Consider the following 24,921-nt stretch of genomic DNA (forward strand, 5'->3'; position numbering starts at 1 on the left):
ATGTGCTGGAGCTCGGGATGTTTGGATGAACGAAACATCCACATGAGACGCAGACTGTGTCAGAAGTGGACGTAGTCGCCGTGATTGGTTTGTGGACCGCCGTCTTCGCCACCTGCCACACGGCTTACCAACCAGCTCGGCCTTACTGGCGATTTGACCATCACCATCTTGGCTTTTTGCAACCAGTGAACGGAATTGACCACCGCGGAGAGATGACGTGGAGACGCCGTGCCCCGCCCACAAACATCCCCTGTTTTATGCTCTATTTGACTCCAAGTGGACCATAATTTACTAAATGAACATCATGGTGTATTGAAGACTTGAAACTAGAGATTGAGACCATCAACGTCTGTTTACATTATTTACGGTAGTATTAAGAGAGAAGTGAAGTGACTAAATTAAATATTTGGTTAATATATAAATATCCTTTGATTTCATGTGTTTTTATAATCCATCTTTCTGAACACAAAGGTGCCGTCCTCTTATAGCTTCTTTTTTTAACGTCTCAGTCAAAAGATAAGATCCTGACTAAACATCTTCCAAATTGCTTCCTACCCTTTGGGACAAGAAAACCTGGAGCTGTAATAACCGTTGCACATAATTTAGACATTTCAGAGATGATATATTGCAAACATGTTTAGATAAAAAGCGTCAGTTCAGCAACATATATCAAGATATCAAGAGAATAAATTGTATGACCTCAAATGTGTACAATTGGTTAATTGCAGAGGCCAAATTTCAATTAATATAACCCAGCAAAGGTTCTGATGTGTATTCATGGTAAATTGCCTTTTGAATAAACAAATGTATTTCAGTCAATTTAGGTCCATGTGTTCCAAACTTCAGAGGACAGAAAACACTAGCATGTTGTCTTTGCCCTCACTTTATGATCAACAGGTGGTGCAGTACATATCCACTGCCAGCAGATGGCAGAGCGGGGTCAGCCATTGCAACAAAAAGCCATCCCACAGTCAACATGAGTCACATGAGATAAAGAAAAACCAGCAGTGATCACAGTATGGACAAATCAAAAATAACTTAAAAACTCACAAGCGGCAGCATTTCTGTCCCAGAGAGAGGAACAGACCTCCACGTTAATATGGTGATACTATGATATAGAGATAATCAACTTATTTGACTCAAGGCACTTTCGAAGTAGTGTTTGGATCCTTTCAACGACTACCAATTTATTAATGATCAATTAATCTGCCAATCACTGTGCAAAACCCACAGGTGTCAGTCTCAAAAATAGAAACAGAGAAGTTAATATTTCACATTTTGACAAGCTAACCTCACTAGCTAGCTAAGAAGCAGCAGAACTTTGAGAGTGCATTAGTGCAAATGTAGGTACAAACATTCTAGCTGTTTAAGGTTAGTTATGAGGCATACAAGTTATATTAATGTAACAGCATTGCATTTTGTCAAGTAATGTTAAGTGTACATGTCTTCATATGTATAGTAAAGATTTAGATGGAGAGATCTATGGTATATATTCTTATAAATTTTCAAACTGGCTAACACCCTAAATAGACAATATAATATTTATATTTATATATTATTTTTCTGTGTGGAGTTTGCATGTTCTCCCGGTGGCAGCGTGGGTTCCCTCCGGGTTCTCCGGCTTCCTCCGACAGTCCAAAGACATGCAGCTCAGGTTAATTGGACTCTAAATTGCCCGTATGTGTGAATTTGAGCCGTCCCTATGCGCCCTGAGATAGAATGACCTTCACACGAGGTCAGCTGGGATCGGCTCCCAAGATATTGTCTTCAATACCTTGGTTTTAGGATGATTTCTGTATTGCACAACTACATCAGCACATTGCGGCCACCACACAAAGATATTTGCCCCCTTCAGTTGGAATGTGAACATTGTTTTTTTTAATTAACAATCTTTCTCATGTTATAAGTAAATGCTTTTCAAAATATGCCATTTTATTTTTAATTAGATATTCAGTTAATTTTTGGAATAAACTTTTTTGTTGTAACAGATGAATATGCACATGAAGATAATTAAATAATTATATTATGATATATGAACCTGTACTTGTAGATAGTTGACCAGTCAAAGAGCTTTCACACACTACACACCCTCACGTGTGCGCACACCAATAAGGTTGGAGCTTTTATTGCACAAAGATTACAGTTGTTAACGTTCCCTTACAAACATCTTGAAGCTTTGTAAACCGTGAAGCAGCTCCTACCCAGCGGTCCTGCACTGTGCTGCCAACACCTCTGAGTCCCCTAATGTCACATTTCCGCAGTGAGTCTCAGCGTGTGCGTGTGTGTGTAGGTGCGTGCGTGTGCACGAGAGCCAATCAGTGACTGACTATAGGAAGCAGAGCAGCTGGGAAACATGAGTCTGGAGTCTTGGTAGAAAGGGCGGGAACGTGCTGCGAGTCGGCTGCTGGCTACGGCTGGTGACTTCTAGACTGTTTACACTGTGTGCTATTATGTTGGGGGAGGGATATGTTTGCCTTTAAACATAGTTTGGCTTTGAATGCAAATGAGGACAACACACATCATTCTTCTCCACTTCCATTCACAGCAACACACACAAAGCCCTCTGTTGTCTTCAACGCGGTCTCGGGTCAACGGGTCGGTAACGCTCCCCGCACTCTGAATCCGTCTTTTCAAAAATGTCTCTGTCCTCCTATGTGAGCAAGACCAGTCCCGTGTCTTGAGTCTTGATGAGAGGCAGCAGGAAAACAGTAGTGCAGTGCAGCTACGGCACAGAAAGCGGCGCTCTGTCCCGGGACCCTCCGCATGGCCCACCCCTCTCCCTACTTTAGCAGAGGTACACAAAGATACGCCCCCACCGTGTGTGCGTCATCGCTATGAAGACTTCTCATCGGGCAGAAAAAAAACAGACAAAGAAATGGCACGTTGCTCGTTCTCTATTCTGTGAATATGATAACTACAATTTTTTTTTTTGCTTTTTGTGTGTTCTTTTTCTCAAGGTTTTTATCCAGCAGATCGAAGAGGAACCCAAGATGCAGGAAGACTTTTTTTATCCAGGAGATGAGCCAGTGTTGTGGCGTTGCTATGGAGTCTGTGCCATGCCGCGACTAGTCTTCATCTTCTCCAGTCTTTTAGACAGGTGGCTGTTGTTGGACTCGACTTCATCGACCTTGTCCAGGGCTGAGCGCAGCTGTAGGGTCAAACGAGGATGGCGAGGGAGGGGGAGAGAGAGAGTGAGAGTGAGAGAGAGAGAAAGAGAGAGAAGAAGATTAGATTAAAACACAGCCTGTTAAACAGTCGGCTCCTCTTTTCTTTTTGTTTTCTCTACCTCTCTCTGTAGTTTCCGTTTCTCTGCCTTTAGCTCATCCTCCACTTTCTCTGCGTTCTCTGCTGCAGACTTGTAGCGCGTCACCTGACCCTCAAGTCTGGTCACCTGGAAACCAAAAAGAAAAAAAGGTGAGAATATATACATATATGTTTTTTTTTATGTAAGCTATGAATTCATGATTCTTCCAAGCTTACATTTTGTTCTAAAGCGGTCACTTCTTGTTCCGCCTTCACGAGCTTGAACTTAAAGTCACTAATTTGCCTGCTGGAGTCTCCTGGAAGAGATTGAGCGAAAAGTCTTGAGTTTTAGGTGACAATGAAACGGCAAAGTGCCGGTCGGTTCTCGTGCATCTCGTTTACTCACTCTGCAGCTCTATTAAGTTGGGATCGGTGCCGTTTTCAAGAATGTCACCGCCCGGGCTTGAACTGTTCTCCATGCCGTTTCTGTGTGTCTTCTGGTCCAGCTGGGACTTGAGCTTCTTTACCTGCAAGAGAAGCCATGAGTACATCAGCTGATTACAGTGGTGGGCCGTCAGGGCCTTCGGAGCCTTCACTGCAGGCCTAAACAATCACAAAGTTATAGCTATTTTATAAATTGTATTGTTTTTCATAAATACACTACATCTATTATAATTATTTTTCCCTATCAGCTTAATTTCTCATTGCACAGATCCTGTCTTCCTCCGTTGCTTTGCCTTCAGACTTAAGCCTGCAGCAGTGCCTTTCAGGGCAGCAGGCTTTCATCTAATCGGAATTTTTCTCTCCGGTGTGTCTATGTCAGCAAAACAGTTTAAGCAGGCCGTTGCAGGGTGTGCAGGATTTTAATTTTTTTTGGATTGTTTGATATTACTAAATGTGACTGGTTGTTTGGTGATTATTTGGACAACATGCATTGTTGTTGACCCGACGGGTTTGGGCTGATCAAGTCGGTCAGCCAGGATGCACAACATCTGCTGCACATGCCTGCACACCGTTAAACAGTTGATAGTGTTGAGGTTTTTCAGACGTAGAGACGCATTGAAAGCAAAAATAGGAAATGCACGGCCCACCACTAGTTGATTACAAACACCAAACCCGCTCATGAGTCCCCACAAATGTATAGTTGCAGTTATAAAAAAGGCCCATTCATTCCTGAAACAGCTGATCACTGTTGTTTTTTTAGCAAACATAACTCAAACAGGAAGACCTAATTCATCTGTTGGGGGACTATTTTCAGCATTGGATTAATATACAATTAATACAATTAATTATTATAGCTCTCAATATTAATTGTAATTTTCACTGAGATGACAGTTGTTTGTGTCAGAAAACGGATGGGATCGCGGACCCACCTGCTCGATCATTTTCTCCCGTTCATCCACCAATTTCCTCAGGCGAATCTCTGCAAGATGAAGCACACGTTTGAGAAGACACTCAACATCAGAGGCTCGGTTACAAATCATGCAGGCGTGCATCACAAGGCCATTTCAGATAGCGACGATCACAACCTCTGCCATCCATCTTTGAATAAAAAGAAGTTCACGTACCAGGGGTGGGAGATAGCCAAGGAGATGGTGGTGAGGGGGAGGGGTCTGGGTCAGGGTGGGAGGTTGATGCATGCAACAGCGTATTCCTTCCATGAGGGAGTGATGTGTGTGGGGGATTGTTAGCATGCACAAACTGTGGAGAAGATGGTCAATGCAAGGGCACACAGCTGGCTCCATTCACACTATGTGGCCACAAGGGAAGGTATACATGTACTGACTGAAAATATTTGCCAGGGGCTGAAACATTGTGCATTCTGTCACTCAAGGAATTTCCCTACAAAAAATAAATAAAAAATGCATTTGGATCCACATTTAAAACTTGCAACAGTGGGGTATTTATTGGCATTTTGGCGTTGACGCACCACAATTGTCTTTTCCATTAAGTGCAATAAAAAGCAAACATACATGTGTCATACATTTCCAATTCTCGTAGATGGAAATGGCTTTCCACCAGCAGTTGTATTACTCTCTGAGAGCAGATCAGGGTTTCCAAGCACTTTGCATTTTAATTAACCAACACTACCATGGAAGCACGTAAAAGCTGGTTTGCTAACTAACCCATTACAATTAACATATGTGTTTTTTTTTATTGTACCCCTATGGAATGAATCAATACCGAAATTGTAGCATGAAAAAGTTATGCGATACAAAATTATCCATCCACAACACATAACAAGCAGCAGCATGAAAGTGCATTATTGTCCAATAGTAAGATCTAGTAAGATTTCGATACTGGTTCTAAAATCTGTTTAAATGGAGTCAATGGAAATGATATACAAACGTATATTCACTTGAGAAAGGATTAAAAAGAAGTGTTTTGCGACACATATTTTACTATTTTGTAAACAGCTGAGCAAGGACAGATTCAATGATATATATATCCATACCATCTGTAAGCTAAGACATCTTACACTCCTCTTTGCCCTTGCCTTTGCCTTTCTTGCTGTTCCTCTTCACATCTTTCCCTGCAAGCTGTGGCTCTTTACTGCTGGCTACCTGTTCCGTTCCCTTTGGTAAATCTTGGCCCTGCAGCTCATGCTTCATGGCATCTAATCCTTCCTCTACAGGCAGAGAGGCCGCCTGGACAATGTCCTCTGCAACAACGCCCAACCCTTCAACACTCAAAACTCGTCCTCCCTCTGTAAGGTGCCCGGGCTCATCTGCCACACCCACTTCTTCTTCCTCTGGAATGTTTTTCTGCTTTTCACACATATTTTCCAGATTTCCACTCTGTTTGTTAGAGATGTCCTCGCAGGAGCTTTGGTTGTCTGGATCGAGTGACTCAGCTCGTCTATTCTCATTGGACAAACTACCATTGCTGCCGTCATCGGCCATGACTTCAACTCCTTCCTCCACTTCTTCCCGTTTAGGATTTCTTAGACTTGCTACAGCTGCCTCCACATCCATCTCATCGAAATCAAAAGAATATCCTTCATCCCCGTCCTCTTCTTCGCTGTCCTGCTGGGAGTGTTGAAACGGATCGTCATCCTTAGGCTTGTCTTTGCCGGGTTCATGCAGTTGCTCCGTCTCACTCTGCGAATCCTTTTGATTTGGATGTTCTGTAATGGTTGGAGGTAACCTGTGGTCCTGCTCCACCGGGGACCAGATTTCAGTCGCTTCTTTTGGAGAGGCCAGTGTATTCGTCTCATCAATGGTATTGACCTTTTCTGTTTCAGAGGACACTTTGGCGTTTGATTCCTCAGGTGCATCCTGGCTGTGTAAGTGCCCCTGATGATTGGCCTGCGCTACTCCAACAGTCTCCAGTAGACTCTTCACAGAGTCAAATGCATCGGTGGTTTTCATTAATGACTCACTGTCACAACTATCACTTTGCCCATCACGTGAGCGGACTGACTTGACTAAATCTTCGGCGTGTCTCAAGCCTTCGTTTAACTTTTCCATTTTGGTTCTTTCTGCTTTTGGCGCTGAATCATCCACATCAGGACTGGGAGGAGGGGATTCCTGCACAGTCTCTGCTCCTGGCTCCTCTGGACATCCACCAGAAACCTTGATGGAAGCACCATGGCTGCTCGAGTTCATGGCTTTGAGTGTCTCTAAGCCAGGCAGGCTCTTGAGAGTGTCAGTAAAGACATCGGTAGAGGACTGGGACACAGGCTCCTCGTCTTTACTTTTAGGATTGATGGTGGATCCAGGTCCACCAGTGGCCATGTCCACATTGCTTGGAACATGCAATTGATCACTGTTTTCCTTACCGCTCTTTTCAAAGGTGATTTTGGTGTTGCAATCTGAATGTTCAACTAGTATCTCTTCAATAAACCCAACTTCATCCTCTACACTATCAACAATTTCTGACTCAATGTGGGTGGCATTGTCCGTGGTAAAGACGCTGGTTTCACTGTTAGAGTTATCTATTCTGTAAGAAGACCCTCTGTCGAGATCATCAGTGCTCTCGGCACCTTTAGAGTTGTCGATAAGATCAGAAGTGCTGGGTTTGGTCTCTGGGACAGGACTTGTTAAAGAGCCCACGTCTTCTAATTTCTCAGTTTCCAAAGATTGTCCTTCGTCCTTTCTGGCATTTGTTCTGAAGTTATTGAGAGTTTCAACATGAGAAAAGGTTTCAGCGGGTGCCACTACCTCTATTGCTTCTACGGTTTCAGTTTCTGAACTTGGTCCCTTGTTCTGTTCTTCCGGATCATTCTTGGGAGTTTCTAAGAGTTCTGCTTCTTCTACGTTCTCCGTCTTCAACTTTGGTTCCTTGTCATGGTCATCTGTAACGAGTTCCACTGCTGATTCTTTCAAAGATTCGTTGGTAAAAAAGGTTTCCGTGGGTTTTGCTGTTTCTACTCCCTCTTCTTGCCTGTCCTGCTCATTCTTAACTTGATCCACCGGTGACTTCTTTAGGTCACTGGTGAGGTCACCAGTGGCAGAAGCGTCAACTTCAGGTCCTGCCGTTGGCCCATTATTTCTTGTAGCCGATTTGTTGTCCATTTCTTTTTTGCCTTTTTCTTGATCAGTTACATCTTTTTGTTGGTTCTTATTCTCGTGCACTCCTCCTTTCTTTTTGCCTTTCCTCTTTTTTTTCTTCTTCTTCCCTGAAGCAGCGTCGGAGCCCTGAGGCTGACATTTACCTGATATTTCCTCTGCCTCGTCGTTCTCTGCCTCTTTGGCATTTTCAGGCTCTGGTTGAGGTTCGGTGTTTGAAATGGTTGGGTCGAACTCATCAGATAAACTTTTGGTCATAACATCTTGTGCAGCTTGTTGCTGATGACATGATTCTGTATTTAGCAAGTTACTTTTTTCATCTTCATGTTTGTTTTCTTGCTCCTCAAAAATGTTGTTACATGACACTCTAATGTCATCACACTGTGTTTCAACACTACCGCTTTTGTTTTCTGTCTCCCCTAAATCTTGGGTACTGGTCTCCTCTAAATCTCCCCCTTGCTTTTTTGTTTCTGGAACAGTTTCCTCAGAACTTGTTACAATCTCTGAAAGCCCAAGGCTGCAAATGATTATATCTTTGTCTTCTGTTTTTGAGTGGTCAATAATGTCAACATTGAAGTCCTTGCTGAGGTCACTTTCTTCAGCATTGTCTTCTTCGGCGGCCGTCTTCCTGTCTTTGTCCAAGCACATTTGTTGTTCTTCCGTTGGCTGTTCTTCGGTAGATGTCTCCAGCGTAGACACAACAGCAACATTAAAGAGTGCATTACAGCTTGCATGATTCTCTTTTTCTTCCTCAAACATTTCTTGATGCCGCTCTGGATCCACCTCTTCCTCTTCGCTACTTCTCAATGGAGTCTCTTCTGTGTTGCCTGAGAGATTATGAAGAGTACACGGTGATGGAGGTTTGACTCAAGACATGATTTTCAAAACTGTATCTTCATGAGAAAGTGCATCAGCAGAAATCAAGGTAAGGCAGAACACCTGATGGATTCATTGGCCAGGAAGAAAAGCGCAAAGCCAAAATGACCAAGGAAAGGACAAGAAGAAGAAGAAGAAGAAGAAGAAGAAGAAGAAGAAGAAGAAGAAGAAGAAAATGCAGTAGGAACACCGAAATTAAGTTCTTGATCCCCAGCACATCGATCGACAATAGAAGTAGCCGGCTGCTCAAAGATATTCGTGACAGTGCATTTACAATGATGTTCCCTGCACATACTATTTGCTTCTAAAAGAATAAATGCTTTGTACCATCAACCTTGTAGAGACCTAACAGTAATTACACTCCTACACCACATGCATTAACAGAGTTAGTTGTGATTCAGAACTAATATGTGTAAGCTGAAATGATGAAAAAGGTGCAAGAGAAACAAATCAATAGATAAGACATTAATAATGGAGACTAGGGGGAGAAAGCGGTGACAAAGATAAACCCCAGGGGTCCAGGAGCATGCTGAGCTTGGAAGTGAAATCTTAGTTTGAACAGGAAAGCAAGAGGTTGGATAGATGTTTCTTAAAAAGATAAGTCTGGCGTTTTTCTGTATTTTTTTCAACTAATTCCATAAAAATTATTAAAAATAACTAACACTCATTACTGTCTGGCTCTCCCAACAAGGATTTCTCAGTTTCAGTTATTTGCTTTAGCAGCTGGTCACTGTAGTTTTTAGCTTACTTAAACAGGAATCAAGAGGGCATCTCAGGCTGCGACACGATATTGAATTTTGTATGCAGTGAAACTGAACACAAAAGATCATAAACATATATTACATGGTCTACAAATATACAAGTAAGATTTTGAATTGTATACAACAATTTCTGCTTAATTTTGATGTCTGATATTCTTTTGTATCGATTTACAGATGTGTGCGCACAGATCGGATTCATGTGGGTGAAGACAACCAAACACCCAAATCATTGTACACATGTGTAAATCTTATTTTTTATTTGTTTATCATCTACTATAAATGTGTGACCATTTTGAGATCAATTTCCATCCATTATTTTGGGATTTTCAAGTAATTTGATCACAATAAAAAAGGTATAATTGACAAAACCACAAGGTCAGTAACCATCGAATTGTAGATGTTAAATTTCCATTTTGTGTTTACTTTTAAAGGACTTGTTGTTGGCTTGAAAACTCAAAAACACTACATAGTTGACCTTGAGGGGAGCTTATCTCGTTATTCTAATGGTCCAACCTCACGAATAAACTTTCAGTCACCAGATGAGTCTACAGAACATCACCAGACTTATCCTTTTAGGGAACTGAAAATCAGAGGTAAAGACACTTGACATTCCAGGAGCACAACACTGAAGAGTTCTTTCCAAAATTAGGCATCAACTATTTGGATCAGATATTGATTGTTTTATATTTGATGGCGGAATTTTCTGTTCCATCACTACTGTGAAGCATCGTGGAATGAAAATCTTCAGAAAGTTTAATGGCGAGCCATGTAGTTAGAAGTTTTACCCAGCATGCTGTTCCCCTCTGATGGAGCGGTGTGCCAGTCCTGAGCCGGTTGGGTAGCCGGGTCTGCACTGGGGGACCCGTCCACTTCTGCCTCACCAATCTCCCCGTTGATGTTTAGATCAGGACCAAGTACTATTCCATGTTTCTAGAAAAAATAGAAAGGCAAACATGAGCTTCATCGTGTGCATGAGGTCAAAGTAGACACAGAATATATATTTGCACTTGCAATTACTTTTCACTTTCAATTCCCAAGGATACAGTTTTACCTTCAAAGCTTTTGTGCCCATGACATTATTCACAACTTTAATCTCACACTCTGCGTCCCAAAACGTCACACGCTGACCTTCAGAATGTCTTTCAGCTTCACCGCCTCTTCTCTGAGCTCATCTCGCTCAATTCGAATTGCGTCTGTGTATTCTTTCTGTCGCTCTAAGGCCTGAGCGGAGCCCCCCAGTGAGAAAGAGAGGGAAAAGAAAAAGTGGACCAGAGGGAAAAAGATGGGAAAAGTAAAAAGATGGTATTCGGGTTCATGCAAAGGAGATACTGAATTCATGCTGAACGTGATGAACTTAATGAAGGATGAGGGTTCAGAGGGCGTACCCCAATCTTTTTATCCTTCCACTCCACCGTCTCCTGCAAGTCAGAGATTTCTCTGACAAAACCCTCCTGCTTGATATGGAGCTGGCGGATGTCCTAAACAGCAGGAGAAGGACAGCAAGTTTGAAATGGAGAAAGAGAGAGAGTGCATGCAGGTGTACAGAGTGTAAACAAAAAGAAAAGTGATTGAACCGCAGCCTCTAGGTGACAAGCGGGGTAGAAAGCAGTTGTTACCGTTCTTCATGACATGTCTTTTGAACCAATGGGAGGCTCCATTCCTGTACCGCCCACACACACACTTTGAGTGACACACATTCAGACCAGATGAAAACTACTCACGTTTAGCAGCTCTTCACTTTGTTTTAAAGTCTCTTTCATTTCATTGAACTGGAACTGAAGCAATGTGTGGGCGTGTTTCTCGCGCTCGTGGTCCTGTGAGGAACAAACAACAGATTGTGTTCATAAGAAACTATCCATCTCATACACACCCCACCCTGAAACACAGGAACGCGACTCATGTGATGTCAGTTGTCGATGTGACAGCTGTGTCCTGTGCGTTACCGTGGCAGACATATTGTAAAATACAGTATAATGTATGTTCCTATGGACAAATACAATGTATGTTGTACTGCATTTGCAGTAGTTCAACAGAGAGCACAGACGTTAAGAGATAGGACTATGGTGCTTTTTTGACAAGCGCCCGTAGATGGCACTGCGTTACTGCTGCAATGGGTCTGAGTGTCTACATTGGAGATCCTTGACATAAAGGTTTGTCTGGTTTATATATTTCTCAGTGTTGAATTTTTCTAGCTTGCATTTATGTACTTCCAATGTTTTACAAATGTCTGTTTTGATGTTGGTTTCAAGAATTTAACAAAAAATAAAAACAAATATGTATGTTCGTTGTTTTAATGATGTCCTTTGATCATATGCTCCAAAATGGCACCGCAAAGTTGCAAAGGATCGACCAGTCAGCTTTCACTTCTAATCAATGTAACAATGTGTGATGGATAGACAATATGAACAAAAACTCAAACTTGACCAAGCTCTATGTTTGCGTCATCACAGCACAATAATACTGCGTATGCTTCGGTATTCAGCGTCACCTCACAGTTGATCATTTATCCAACAGCAGAGTTCTTTGAACAAAAATTAAAGACGATATGTGCTTTTATGACACCCATTCAAATAGATAAATTAATTGTTTCAGAATAATAAAAAACATACTAGATTTAAGCTGTTTGGGTTTGCTACAATCACAGATCATTAGTTTTGGAGCCCCTTTTTGTGCTTGCTGTACCTTGACTTTGTCCTCATATCCGCGCCGTGACTCGGACAGCAGTTCCTCCAACTCCATGAGCGAGTCCTTGAGCGTGTCCACCTGGTACATCAGGTTGTTCTTCTCGTTATCCAGCTGGGCGTTGGACACCATGGCCTTGCGGTACCTCTCCTCCACCTCCACGAAAGCATCCTAATGTCATGACGTATAGAGAATAAAAGACTGTAGAAACACAGCAGCTTGGCATCCTTCCCTCTATCAAACAGGACGGGCAAACTATGTGTTTGGTGCAACAGGCAGAGGAATCCAGACAATGCGACCATCTATCTGTTCTACACAACTGTGTAACCATGGTGAGTCGAAATGTTAAGTACAGACTAACCCGCAAACACACACACACACACACCAAAATGACCAAAGAGACCAAAAACATGCAACGTGCAGACGCAACTTGAACAGTTTGGGAGTTCACACACAAGTTAGAAAAACATTGCTGCAAGCAAGAAATGCATCTTTCGTCATTCATCCGAATCAGATCCTTTACAGACCACGTCCTTTATATTGTTTATGATAGAATACATGGATGTTTATCGCAGTAAGTCTGTCCAGCTGTGTTGCTCTCGGAGCAAATTAAACAGCCGGCCAGTCAGTATTGACAACATTTCATCTCATTTTCTGTTTGCCGTTCATGGACTTAACCGATCAAACTATTTAGAGCCTATATCAGCCGGTAAGCATTGATCAAAGCACCCTTCCTTCAATTAGAGTACAATGTGTGTCTATTGGCGGCCAGTCCGGATCATCAGTGGTGATTCTAAAATACTTCATGAAGAGTTTCTTTGTCTTAATTTCTGTGTCCTTTGGGCTATGGAACAGTGTATTTTACTGGATATCCGAACCACTGTGGTAGTAACCAGGCTGAAAATCACCAGGGGAAGTTAGAGACACCAAACATATTAGTGAATGGTGAGTCTGGAGTTGAGAGTTCTAGGAGGTCTTTCTCAGGCTTATATACCTTAACTTCTTTTAGGTTCTGCGTGTACTTCGATTCCACATCTTGAATCTGATCCTTCAGTTCATGAATCTCCTGGTGAAGAGTGCAGCAGCAGTGAGCAGAGAAGCAAAGGGCGACAACATCAAAAACAGGTGATGGCACAAGGCAATGAGGAAAGCAACAGTGTTTGCAGAAAGAATGAAAAACAGAACGACAGCACTAAGATTCTGTCTGCTACATTTCCTCCGTTCCTTATACAACCTCTCAGAGTACAAGGGCGCGACCCAGTTAAATCAAGCTGGGTGGGCAAGGGACTCGGCCTCTTCTACACTCAATTTGTCACTGAAGTTTGATGCCGGACAGAATTTCTGCACAGACATAACACAGTAGAAACTGTCACAAAATCCAAATGTTGGAATAGAATTCTTAATGGAACAGTCTGTAGCATTTCTAAGGGCTCATTATCATTTAAAAAAAGCGTTTTTTAGTAGTGTATGACCACCTGAAACTATCTTACCACGAGTCTACAATATCTACAGAGAGGGTGGATCCTCTTCACAGAGTCCGTCAGGTTTCTACAGTAGCCCGGATGGTGCAAACCAAACTCTGACTCAAGGGACAGTTACGTTCCCTGAAAGGACACCATAGTTTTCTGGCACGCTTGTGAAACTGCAGAGTGTTAAACCGTGGTACCGCCAGCCTCCGTCGGACTTCTGCAGCTCCCCAAAGATTGTGTTATTATGGTATGGAACAGTGTTACCACGGTTTTACACTCGCGTTACAGCAGTCTTAGAATAAGAGGAGGGCGCAAAGGGGTTTTCAGTTGGTTGCACTCTGTGAAGACACTGCTAAGTGCCACCAAATCCTACACACAGACCACCTCTCCCCCGTCACCTTAATTTCTCGTATAGACGTCTCTGCATCGATAGTTATAGCCGTCTCGCCACTTCCCCTCCGTGAGGAAGTCCCGCCTATGGAGGTGAGGGTTGCTGTCGTTAATGCAGAAGCTGCTCGAGACCCCTGAGGAAGAAGACACTTATTACACAAAGGTTTTTTCAGACACGCTTAATAGGACGAGTGACAAAATTCTGGCGCTCCATTCTCTGAGTCCGATCTGAATTTTTTTTCCTCCTGTCACTTTCACTTAAAAAGGTGATGGAAAAATGGCCTGTATTTGCCAGGATATTCTGTCTAAGTTCCTTAGGTTACAAATATGATCCTGACAAAACTGGGAAAATATATCAGTACCCTTTTAAAATCATAAACACAAAAGAGAAAACATTGAGATCAGACTAAGAAATGGGATCACCAGAATACATTTTTCTAACTGACTAAAGTATAAAAGCTAAAAAAATAAATAAAAAAAGTACTCATTCTTCAGTAATTCATTAAAATCGGCATCACTGATGTCCCTTCATGCATCTTAAGTAACTGCATACGCAGCATGTGGTGATGTGATCCACTCACCTTCTCAAGATAATCTCTGTCCTCCACCTGTTGAGACAAACAGAAAACAGTCAGAGCAGACGAGGGTGATGTGGAGTCCATGGGGCCAAAGAGACCAACCGAGGGAGGAATGAAGGAAGTCCCAAAATCCTCGCTACAACCTGCTCAGCAGTGAACACACGTGTTTCAATCTGGTTTCTACACATTAACAGAATTGAGAAAAGGCACAAATGTATCCAAAATAAACAACTCCATGCCAAAACAAATTAGTACGGAATGTGTCAAAAATCACCAAAACAAAACAACACAGTATTCCATTCAACAACAGATTGTGTGTTAAAAACCCTTCAAAACGATAAGGCCTCTTCAGCGTTCACTCCCTGCCTCAAACGCACGCACAAAACATTGTTCTGGTAGTATTCACAGTCAACCCACGAGTTAACCTCTGACTCAAACGCAGCGGACAATCAGCTCTGCTTGCAGGGTGAAGTGCACAAAAAGAAAAGGCGGGTGGCAAAAAAAGCAACCAAACAGGAACTCAGCTCACATCACGGCCGTGACCTCCTGTGGTGGCATAGCGACTCACGGGAAAGTCAGGAATAGTAACATCGTCCAGGTCCCGGGAGAGGCTGCTGCCACTACCGGCCGCGCTCCTCAAATAACTGGCAACAGAACCACAGTGTTCCTGCACCGGCCACCAGGGGGCGAAAGAAAGCAACAAAGAAATGAAAAGACAGAGCAGAGCAAGACTTTAGGAAAATATAAGCACATAACTTAAGTTCTTCTTTCCCATCATACATCATTGTATCCTATTCCTTAAAACAAATGCATGCATCATGTTTCTCAGTCATGGTGACTTGTCAAAAACAGACATAAAGTACTAACTGAAAAAAACCCCACACGATTTCTGTATTCAAATGTAGCAAACTGGTTCTACAGCCGGTGACTGATTATTGGGAAATGCCATCAGTTAAAAGTCCCTCTGTTGCTACAGGCTTGTGACATCTGGTCAGGCAGTGCACTGCGGCTAGTCTACAACTGTCAACTGGTCCGAATAGGATTTTCTTGTCTGGTAATTCTCTGAGCTTTATTGAATGGTTCAAAACACCAACCTGTCGGCTGTACAGGTCCTGCTTGTGGGAAAACAAATGTTTGCATATGTCCAATTTCTGCAAACCATGCCAAGTCTGAGTCTCCATCATGAAGGAACAGTCTAATTGTGTTCCTTGGTCCAATGTGTCCTTGTGACACATGCACAAAATGTTGTAGTGCGAGTGTGTGTTGTCCTGTGAGGGGAAGGTTGTGGGGTGTGAAGGCTCACCACTGGACTAGTGCGGGCCGAACCAGCCCTGGACGAGGCTCTGGAGCCGGAGCTGCGATAACTAGTGTACTCTAAAGGCTGCAGAGAAAACACACCGTTACGTTTCGGTCTGCAGCTGGAAGGCAAACACAAACAAGCGTGCACGTGCATCTCGCTCCAGTTCATCTCCTTTGTGTCTTTCAGTTTAAAGTGCTTCCTAAACTCAAGGCATTACCATCTCCCTCATCATGCTCTCAATAACCGTACGAGTAGCAGATACATGCTGGAGAGAACTGACGTCCGAATCACAATCCGCTTACATGCACAGATTAAATGCCATTTTAACAGCGCACACAAATTAGAGATCGAAAACCAATTACATAAAAGTCCTGTGCAAAAAAAATGTAAGTCTCAAATGAGAACATAATTAAAGCAAACTTCACACATGATCCGCTTAATTATTTCACACCAGTTTCACGTTTACACTGAAGTCGTATGCATTCCTCTGAAACCACTTTTTAACACCCAGGCTCTCTCGGATGTGTCACACTTACGAGGCCACAATTCCAAAGAGAGTCTTACATGAGCGCTGGAGGCAGAGGTTTGCTGTGAGCCGCAGAGTCTTCATACAAGGAGCTCTGCACATGTCACACAAGCAGACACATACCCGGTGGAAGCAGAATGCTCACGCTTCAGACAGCCGCATGCTTTTGTTCTGCTGAGTGGTGAAACACCACATGTGCTGCCTTTAGGGCCCGATACGTGGCTCCATTCAAAACAGAAATGTACAGCGACGTGAGTTTAAATGGGAGTACGACTCAATGGGAGTGAAACGCTAATTGCAGGTGTTTATTTCACACTGTGTGGAGGTTTCATTGGGTAAAATAGGTGAGGTGTAATTAAATGGAACCAGGGCTGCTGGGAGATCTGACCGAGTGCAGAACTGTGGCATCAGGATGAGTCGGGAGGTTAGAAGGGGCTCGGAACAGGATGCGAAAACTCGAGAATAAAGGATGGTTCAACTTGATTCATTATTTATTTCTTCTGACCCGCTACACAGAAGGGGTCAAAGGTCAGCAAGCAGCTACAGAGGAGCGACAACATTTTAAAGAGTTTATAGTGTGTGTCTCGTCTTTCGCAGTTAGCCCGTGTACAGACCTGGTAACCATTGAATGCTGAACCTGAGTTTCTGGAGGAGGAAAGGCCATTGAAGCTGTACAAGTCAGAGGAAGCGTAAGAGGTCTGAAATGAGGAAAGAAGGAGAACGGGTAAGGAGCCAAGAGAAGGAGGCCCAACTCTTAGCTAAAAAATTTGAACTTGAAGTTAGAAGTCATGAGAGTAGTTGTTCCTAATACACAGAACAAATAGGCAAGCAGCATGCTCGCCAAGTGGCTGGACTGACGATGAAAAGATTGTTGAGACCTAGAACTCACAAAACTATTTTTAAAAAGATGTTCCAGTACTGACTCCACTGGGACTAGACGTCTCTGGGAAATAGAGCACATAAACCCAACACTAACGGGGAAGTCTCGTAGAAAAGAAATTAAAACATGTATTCTTGAGTAAAACACAGAAAAGCCTGATTAGAAACTGTTAAACAACGCACTACATGCCTCAATGAAAATTATACGTCAGTAAAACAATCCAAACTGTCACTGGCTCTGAGCAACAGACACCCTAAACAAGACTTAATTCAAACTAACTTTTTATCACCGTTATGACAGATCTATTTGGCTTCAAGACGTCTGTGACTATAAATTCAATATCAAGCATATTAACCGTCTCGATGAAGAGAAGTCAAACATTTGACACAGCAGATCTGAAGACATTTCAAAATGTATTTACTCAGATATCCTGAAGTCAAATATGTCTATCATATGTCAGGAATTATGGAGCAATGTGTTTTTAAACCCCATAGTAAGCAGTTGATCTTACAAATTAAGACAATAAGAAAAGTGTGCACGAACACATTTTGTGCATTTAGAAAACAGTTTGCGGTGCGATGCCACCCACCGGCTGCAGGTCTACTCTGGAGGCACGAGACGCCCGGGTGTCATCGCTCAGTCTGGAGCTCTGACGGTCGAGGGGGCACAGGTGACAATATCAAATTGCAGCTCTGACTCAACACAAACTCATGTTATCAAAGCTGGGTTGAAAAAACAACTTCATAGCGGTGTAGTTAAATAGATACATCAGAGGCAGAAATAATGAGGTTAAACCAGGAACCAGGTTATCAAGCCATGTGAGATTAGTACAAGCCTCCAGAGGCCTTTGGAATAAATTGTTACATCATTCTACGAGGACGACTACAACAATAAAAGCCATTTGTTTTGTTAAGCAGCTCTTCCTTTGTCATTCCAATGTTGCCAGTTCTGTGAAAATCTTGCGCACAAACCACTGGAGGAGCACAAAAACGTAATGGGGTCTCCGCACACACACACTTTCTTAGGGCTGTACCGACTGTCGTTCCCTTTCACATTCAAAGCTCATATTGATACTTTCAAATTAGGATTTGTCTGTCTGTGGTTATATTTTATGACGTTTATGAGAGCAAGCACCCTAGCGTTTACTTTAACCCCGCCTCCCAGCCCAGACAGGAAGGAAAGTCACTCTGGATTTGACTATGAGTGCATTTTTACAACTTTTTATGACTGAACAATTTAAACTAGGGCTCTTCAAGTATTCAACTGGGAAGTCGATTTATCCCAGAACTATTAGCCGCCAATTTACAGATGCCTCTTTTCTCATGCAAGTCTATGGGGAAAAAAAGTACTTTTGCAGATGTAGTTGTGCAGCAATACAATAAGAATACAAATCATCCTAAATCCAAGGTATTGAAGACAATATCTTGGGAGCCGATCCCAGCTGACCTTGTGTGAAGGTCATTCTATATCAGGGCTCATATGGCATCACATGACAGACCCGGAAATTGGAGTTACACAAAATTTGCTCAATTACCCAGAGCTCTGTGGTTTAAACACGAGACACGCAAAACAAATTAGAAGAAGCGAACAGCATTCACATAATGATTTTGAATTAGAATGTCAATGTTACAAATAAAGCTTAAACTGTTCGGTACAGCTCTGGCAACTAAATGTCATATTATTCTTTTTAGTTCCACCCACTGCACTTTCACTCAAAACATTGTTATGTTTCGTATTCACAGCAAAAATGATCACACACACCGTTAGGTCCAGCCTGGAGGAGCGAGACGCTCGGCTTTCATCACTGAGTCTTGAGCTCTGACAGCATAACAAAGAGGAGGCTGTTGAGCGACAGGTTGTCTCGACATTTTACAACAGACCGAATGCAAACGGCGGTTCAACACACAGCTACTGACCCGGCTGGATACGACACTGTAATCATCGTCATGGCCGTTCCTCTGCGAACAAAGAACACGAGTGAGAAACACTGGCGCTCGGGTCTGTGTGGGCCACTTTTGCGTTTACATACATCTTTGTCTTTGTGCTTATGTTTCTTCTTTTTCTTTGACTTTCTAAGCGAGGACGAGTCCTTAGGGCGAGAGAAAGAGAGGGAGAGCGGTGAGGGTGAAGAGTGAACATAGTTCTTTTCTCGCCTCTCAGAATCTACATACGCAGTAACGACATTGTTAATAGAAAAAAAATCCAAGCGACACACAACACACAATGGCGTCTTAATACTGCAGAGGTGTAGTTAGTTTTTTGGACAGCTCCTTCGATGGAGAACTAAAGCCGTTATCTGGACTCTCTTCAAAGCCATGGGCCCCTTTGACAGAGAAAGCAAACTGTTGCTGATCTTCTGCTGCCTCAGTCCGTTGGTTTGCTTGTTTTATTTTGTGACTTTAGTGGATTTATACTAAGTGTTAAAAATGCTGAAGTCACAAACATAAACTAACTAACTGATCGAAGCAGCTGGAGGCCTGAAAGTTTTGCGAGATTGAATGACTTTTTTTGGCTTTGAAGAGAGTACAGAAGGTTGTTGGAATGACTTTAGTTTGGCGCTGGAAGAGGCTGTCGGCAGACGGCAAGATGAAGTGGTGAAAATATTCTAAAAATAAAGTATCCTTAAACTGATATAGATGTTTATTTGGTGTCTAGAATATGTTTTGCGGTTGCCCTCGTCCACGTCAGTACATTGCTATGTGCTGGTACTCTCATCTGATTCTCCAAAGTACCCTCTCTCATCCCTCTTCAAACAAAAAATCCAAACTATACTCTTTGAAGTTATTTGAAGAAAAAAAAAAATAACGGATTCAGCTGGTCAAACGGTTAGTCAAACACTGACTAATCCACACAAGAAGTCTTCAACCCTTACCCCGACACCATAAGCCCCAACCGCATCTAGATCAGACTGTGCAAAAGACACATCATCATCATCATCATCATCATCATCATCAACAACAACAACCACCACCCAAATATCAGCACCTTGTGAAGTTACTAAAGATAGACACAAGACTGATATTGGTTATTGAAGAAGCAAAAAAAAAAAAGGTGTTTGATAATCATAAAAAGGAATAAAAACAAGCTTTTCAAGAATGTCTGGATATTTTAATGCGTGTGCTGTTTGAATGATACTGACCCTGACGCTGCCCCGGCTTCCCACTGACATCCGCTCATCGTCGTCTGAGAGCTGCGTGAGAGAGTGAGAGATGGATGGTTAGGGGTTTGGAAAATAGCCAGTGTGGGAGGACAGCAAACAGCGGATTATGACAGGACATATCCCCCTCATCACTGCAACACACACACACACACACACAGTTCAATTAAAAAGGGGACCTTTGTTTGAATTAAGATGAGAAAAAAATAAATTACCAGACGTAATCTTGTGGAAAACCAAAGCAAAACCAAAGAAAAATTAAAAATCACATCTCAAAATTACTATGATTTACTTTGGGGCTGTGCTTCAGTAAGTGTTGGTAGTGTACCAGAATGTACTATAGCAGTGAGTACACCAGTGTATTGGTGAGTAGTTTGTGTAGCTAGCTAAGGCCGGTAGCAGCTAAGGCTAGCAGCCTTTCTCTCTGTGGAAAAGAGAGCGAGGAGAGGTGCTTTTTCTTTGGGCGTACACGCTCTCCTCATTGGGAATTATTGGAAAAGCAAACACTTCGTGGACACCTTAAGTACTAAATACTAGTGGATTACTAACTATATCGAAAAATGTACCTGTACATAAAAAATCCACAATAGTGATCGCTTATTTTACACAGCATAGTTTCTCGCTTTAACAGAAATACCTTTGTAATACTAGATATTATAAATCACTACATTATTTTATATCCATTTAAAAATGATTATTATTAATCTATCAACCTGAGGCCAACATTAGATACTGGGTTTCATGTATTTCATTCAACATTTTCCAAGTGGTGGAGGTTACAGAGGAAGAGCACAAGGAAACGGAAACAGAGGGAGGCCTACAAACCGTTTGTATCCGTGAAGAACGTGAGTATCTCTCACTATCCTCCTGGATGAGGGAGGAGAGTGGAGGGTGGGTGGGGGGGTGCAGATGAAGAAGAGAGGAGGTGAAGGATGCAGGGGAAAGAGAGAAGTCAAAGATCAACGAGACAAGATGGATGAGGGAGGTAGAGGTACAAATGCTTCCCAGAAGAACTGACATCCAATAAGACTTAGAACTTTAAACTCTTTGAAAATGAGGACATTGTGACACAGCTCACTGCAATTATTTTGGGCAAGACAGTTGTGCTTTCATCAGATGGTATGATATTTGGTTAAATGAACGCACGCAGGTTATATCCTTTTCTTTTCAGCTCATTTGAACGCATTTGTACAATTCCTGCATTAAACAAATTCACATCACTTTTTCCAGACATGCACGTTCTTTAAAAAAATAAACCACCACACTGAGCCAGTAAACCAGCCGACAAACCACTGAGACACCGAGGCACAAACACTGTCACCTCAAACTGCAACACACAGTAAATTAATCACTTTAGTAAAACACAACAAAAAAGAAACACTGCAATTAGTCAAATTACAAGCCCCACACACACACACACGCACACACGCACACACACAGTACCCTTGTTGCTGGTTGGAAACGCTGATGGTCTGGGACCAGTCACACTAAAGGGCTAAAGTGGTAAATCCCATGCAGTCTCACACCAGCGGGGCAGATGGTACGGCTGATTCAAAGCCAAATGGGCACCCTGCTCCTTTGAATAAGTGGATTATCATTAATGGCCAAGCTTTGATTCTTTATAATCTGTTATTTTCAAAAAAAGGCTCAACAGGAATTATCTGGAGTTCAAGAGCAGACTGTGCACACTGTGGAAGCCTTTCCAGACAGAAACACATGTGCAGTGTTTAGTGTTGTTAGTGTCGTCCTCACAGCACACAAACTGTACCATCCACTGTTCAATGTCGCCCCATTTGCTGTCCGCTCGGTCGTCTAATTTGGTGTCCAAGCCATAATATTTCTAAGAAGAGATGAGGAAATGAGGACAAGAAAAAAAACCTCACAGGAAACACAGGTAACAGACTTCCATTATTTTCTTGGAAAAAAAAAATTGAAGCTCAGTGTAATCCCTTAGACATGCTTAAAATCAAATGTTGTCTCAGGTGGAAAGCAGCAGGAGGCCTACCTTCTGAACCTGAAAGATCTACGTCGACGAGGGATGGAGTGGAAAGGATGGAGGATAGCAACATGTGAAAGCGGGGACCAAAAAAAAACAAAGCCAGAGAAAAGAAATGAGCATCACAAATGAGATAAGACAGAAATTAAAACTTAAGAAAATGTCAGTCAGCTGCATGAACTAAAGGAACAGACTGCAGAGAGGACGCACAGATGTAGACGCTCAGGAAGGTGAGGGGGACACAGCTGAGGACCTACGAAACCAGCCATTTTTCCCATCGTTCTTTTGGGTTGGTGTCAGTGGCAGAAAGCTGGGACAGCGCCACACGCCACATTATGTTCCCATGACTACAGTTACAAGTATTGTGACAAACAATTGTATTTCTTAAGGAGGCTTTAGAAGGTGTCACATGACCAATGTGGATTGCTGAGCTAGCCAAGCTTATGCGTGTTCATGAGTTGCGTAGTCTAGCTAAAACTTATACTGTTGGTTGTTCTGGAAGCTGTAAATGAAAGCACTTAATGTATAGCAGAATAATACTGCACAAAACACTGTGGGTCTCTCTCTCTCTCTGTGAGTTTTCCTCATCAGCACTTAAGTAGCGACACTGTGTCCTCTTGTCTCCGCAGACCTTTCAGACTACAAATAAGTCAGGAGGACTCAAAGCAGGAAGGCCAGGTCATCACTGTCAGTGAGTCACCAAGTTAAACTTAAATAAATACTAGTCTGAGCTGTTTCAACATATGCCACAGCTCCTTTCGTCAATGAAGCAAACATCACAAATAAAAATAAATACAAAACGAGCACTGCCTATTTGCACTTGTCCAAATACAACAGGGTGAATCCAACACACACTTGAACCGCCCACATCCCCATCACTGCTAGCTTGGTTCAGTGCTTTAATCCAGATGTACTACCAATGTCTCCCTTGTATGCGTGCCCAATACATGGATTGGCTGGTTTGTAATGCCGGCTCTCAAAAGTCAACTCTCAGCTGACCTCTATGTGCACGGCATCACTTCAGCAACAGCAGCACTCCACGGTGATCAATGAGTATGACCTCTCGCCGACTTAGTTTATAGCGTCGGTCAGAAAGACAGTTAGCGGCCCGGCGCTGCCGACCTTTGCAATGCAGCGGATTCAAGGAACGTGTTTCACCACGTCCAGTCATCAAAACAAAGTGTTCTTCGCTTACGAGCAGGTAATATTGAGTTGCAGAGATCAGTACTTCTCAAATATCTCACCATGCATGGTGATACATTGCTGTTTCACGTGCAAAAATATACAGACTATTAGTTATTGACAAAAAGAAACACACTATGTACCGTAACAGTTAACACAGACTAATGCATAGCAACTTCCTGTGCTCCATGAGCTCCGACTATCTAACATCTGCCTACAAAAGACTCCATCAGTAAAAAAAATAAAAAATGTTGCATTCCACTTTTACAGCCAATTATAACATGTGCCAATTAAGATGTAGAAAAGCACAGTGGTAAACACAAACACACGAGTGGTAAATTAAAATAAATCTCAAATTGTGCAAACCATATCGGCAACTGACTTGATGGGTTACTGTCTGCTTACTTAACTCCAATTATGAGTCTGGACACCCAATTAGCAAGCGAGCCATAAGTCACAAAATCAGTTGCGTGTTTTCACTGATTGTGCGCAACTCACCGAGCTTCCCCTGATCGGAGGGGTTCTCGGGCGCCCGGTGAGGGCGGCCCTCAGCCCCCTCCCTGCCAGCCGACGCCCGGCCGTCCTGCTGCCCTCACGGTGCCAGGAAAGGTTGCATCCTCTGGCAGTCAGCAGGTAAGACCACGGCCGATCATAAAGGCAGGATTACAACGGACGAAGGGCAGAGATTTGAGCTCAGAGCAACGGAGGCAACTGCGATGGCAATTGTCTTCTGCTACGCGACCAATAATCCACCGTTAAGTCCGGTCTTCAGCGTGCAAGGAAACTTCCAACTGTCCCGAAGGTGGTTGCAAGAGCGACGGCCCATTGCTCATGTCGGCAACACGGCAACAACAACAACCGCTCTACCAGGCTGGACCGAGGAAAAGACACCCCGCTAAGCTACTTTGGAACTCGGCTAAGGGGTTTAAAAGGGACTCACAAACACACATGCACACTCAGCTTAACAATGCATATGACTGCTGTGTGTGTGTGTGTGTGTGTGTGTGTGTGTGTGTGTGTGTGTGTGTGTGTGTGTGTGTCTGTGCACACGCGTATATTGTTGCTGTTGGGGCTTACCAACTGTTTTGATTGCTGAATAATTGAGTGCTGCTGGAATGCTGATTACACCAGGATACCTTAATTGATTATCTTTAGTGATGTACACCCTTGGGGAAGGATTTCTGTATTAATTTGTGAAATTGAATATAACAACTCTGATAACAAAACCCCTGACAGGTAACAAAGAAGAGCTGACGGCAACCAGGGTTACATGTAAATAAAGGTCTTGACCTACAAATCATCTCCAGACGCCTGTAAGCTACCTTCAAGGGTTTCATTTTGACAGACGAGAGGCATTTGTTTGTGAGTAT

The 24,921-nt window shown here is 42.8% G+C and overlaps 1 protein-coding gene across 18 annotated transcripts in view; it reads right to left on the reverse strand.

Annotated features, from left to right (window-relative positions):
• Window positions 1–2,879: 2,879 nt before the first annotated feature.
• Window positions 2,880–24,921, reverse strand: part of lrrfip1a (leucine rich repeat (in FLII) interacting protein 1a) — a 37,329-nt gene continuing 15,287 nt past the window's right edge. Inside the window, exons 3-27 of one of the 18 annotated variants that reach the window (XM_068571895.1) lie at window positions 22,379–22,396; window positions 22,142–22,213; window positions 21,199–21,240; window positions 20,356–20,406; window positions 20,089–20,124; window positions 19,246–19,305; window positions 19,133–19,174; window positions 18,978–19,034; window positions 17,806–17,865; window positions 16,951–17,034; window positions 15,814–15,891; window positions 15,079–15,177; window positions 14,514–14,540; window positions 13,941–14,066; window positions 13,068–13,139; window positions 12,074–12,244; window positions 11,113–11,205; window positions 10,777–10,869; window positions 10,520–10,612; window positions 10,177–10,321; window positions 4,617–4,666; window positions 3,650–3,770; window positions 3,481–3,560; window positions 3,287–3,391; window positions 2,880–3,148 (exon numbers count right to left, since the gene is read on the reverse strand). In XM_068571895.1, the coding sequence (XP_068427996.1) occupies window positions 3,041–3,148; window positions 3,287–3,391; window positions 3,481–3,560; window positions 3,650–3,770; window positions 4,617–4,666; window positions 10,177–10,321; window positions 10,520–10,612; window positions 10,777–10,869; window positions 11,113–11,205; window positions 12,074–12,244; window positions 13,068–13,139; window positions 13,941–14,066; window positions 14,514–14,540; window positions 15,079–15,177; window positions 15,814–15,891; window positions 16,951–17,034; window positions 17,806–17,865; window positions 18,978–19,034; window positions 19,133–19,174; window positions 19,246–19,305; window positions 20,089–20,124; window positions 20,356–20,406; window positions 21,199–21,240; window positions 22,142–22,213; window positions 22,379–22,396 (1,983 nt within the window). In that variant the 3' untranslated portion in view covers window positions 2,880–3,040. Of the gene's footprint in view, window positions 3,149–3,286; window positions 3,392–3,480; window positions 3,561–3,649; window positions 3,771–4,616; window positions 4,667–5,001; window positions 8,582–10,176; window positions 10,322–10,519; window positions 10,613–10,776; window positions 10,870–11,112; window positions 11,206–12,073; window positions 12,245–13,067; window positions 13,140–13,940; window positions 14,067–14,513; window positions 14,541–14,612; window positions 14,911–15,039; window positions 15,178–15,813; window positions 15,892–16,950; window positions 17,035–17,805; window positions 17,866–18,977; window positions 19,035–19,132; window positions 19,175–19,245; window positions 19,306–20,088; window positions 20,125–20,355; window positions 20,407–21,198; window positions 21,241–22,141; window positions 22,214–22,378; window positions 22,397–24,921 lie in introns of those variants that run through there. The other 17 variants (XM_068571894.1, XM_068571896.1, XM_068571897.1 and 14 more) reach the window with 17 other exon arrangements.

Source organism: Clinocottus analis, unplaced genomic scaffold (genome assembly GCF_023055335.1).
Source record: "Clinocottus analis isolate CAN_PGR_092001 unplaced genomic scaffold, fCliAna1.0.p SCAF_12, whole genome shotgun sequence".
Classification (NCBI taxonomy): Eukaryota; Metazoa; Chordata; class Actinopteri; order Perciformes; family Cottidae; genus Clinocottus; species Clinocottus analis.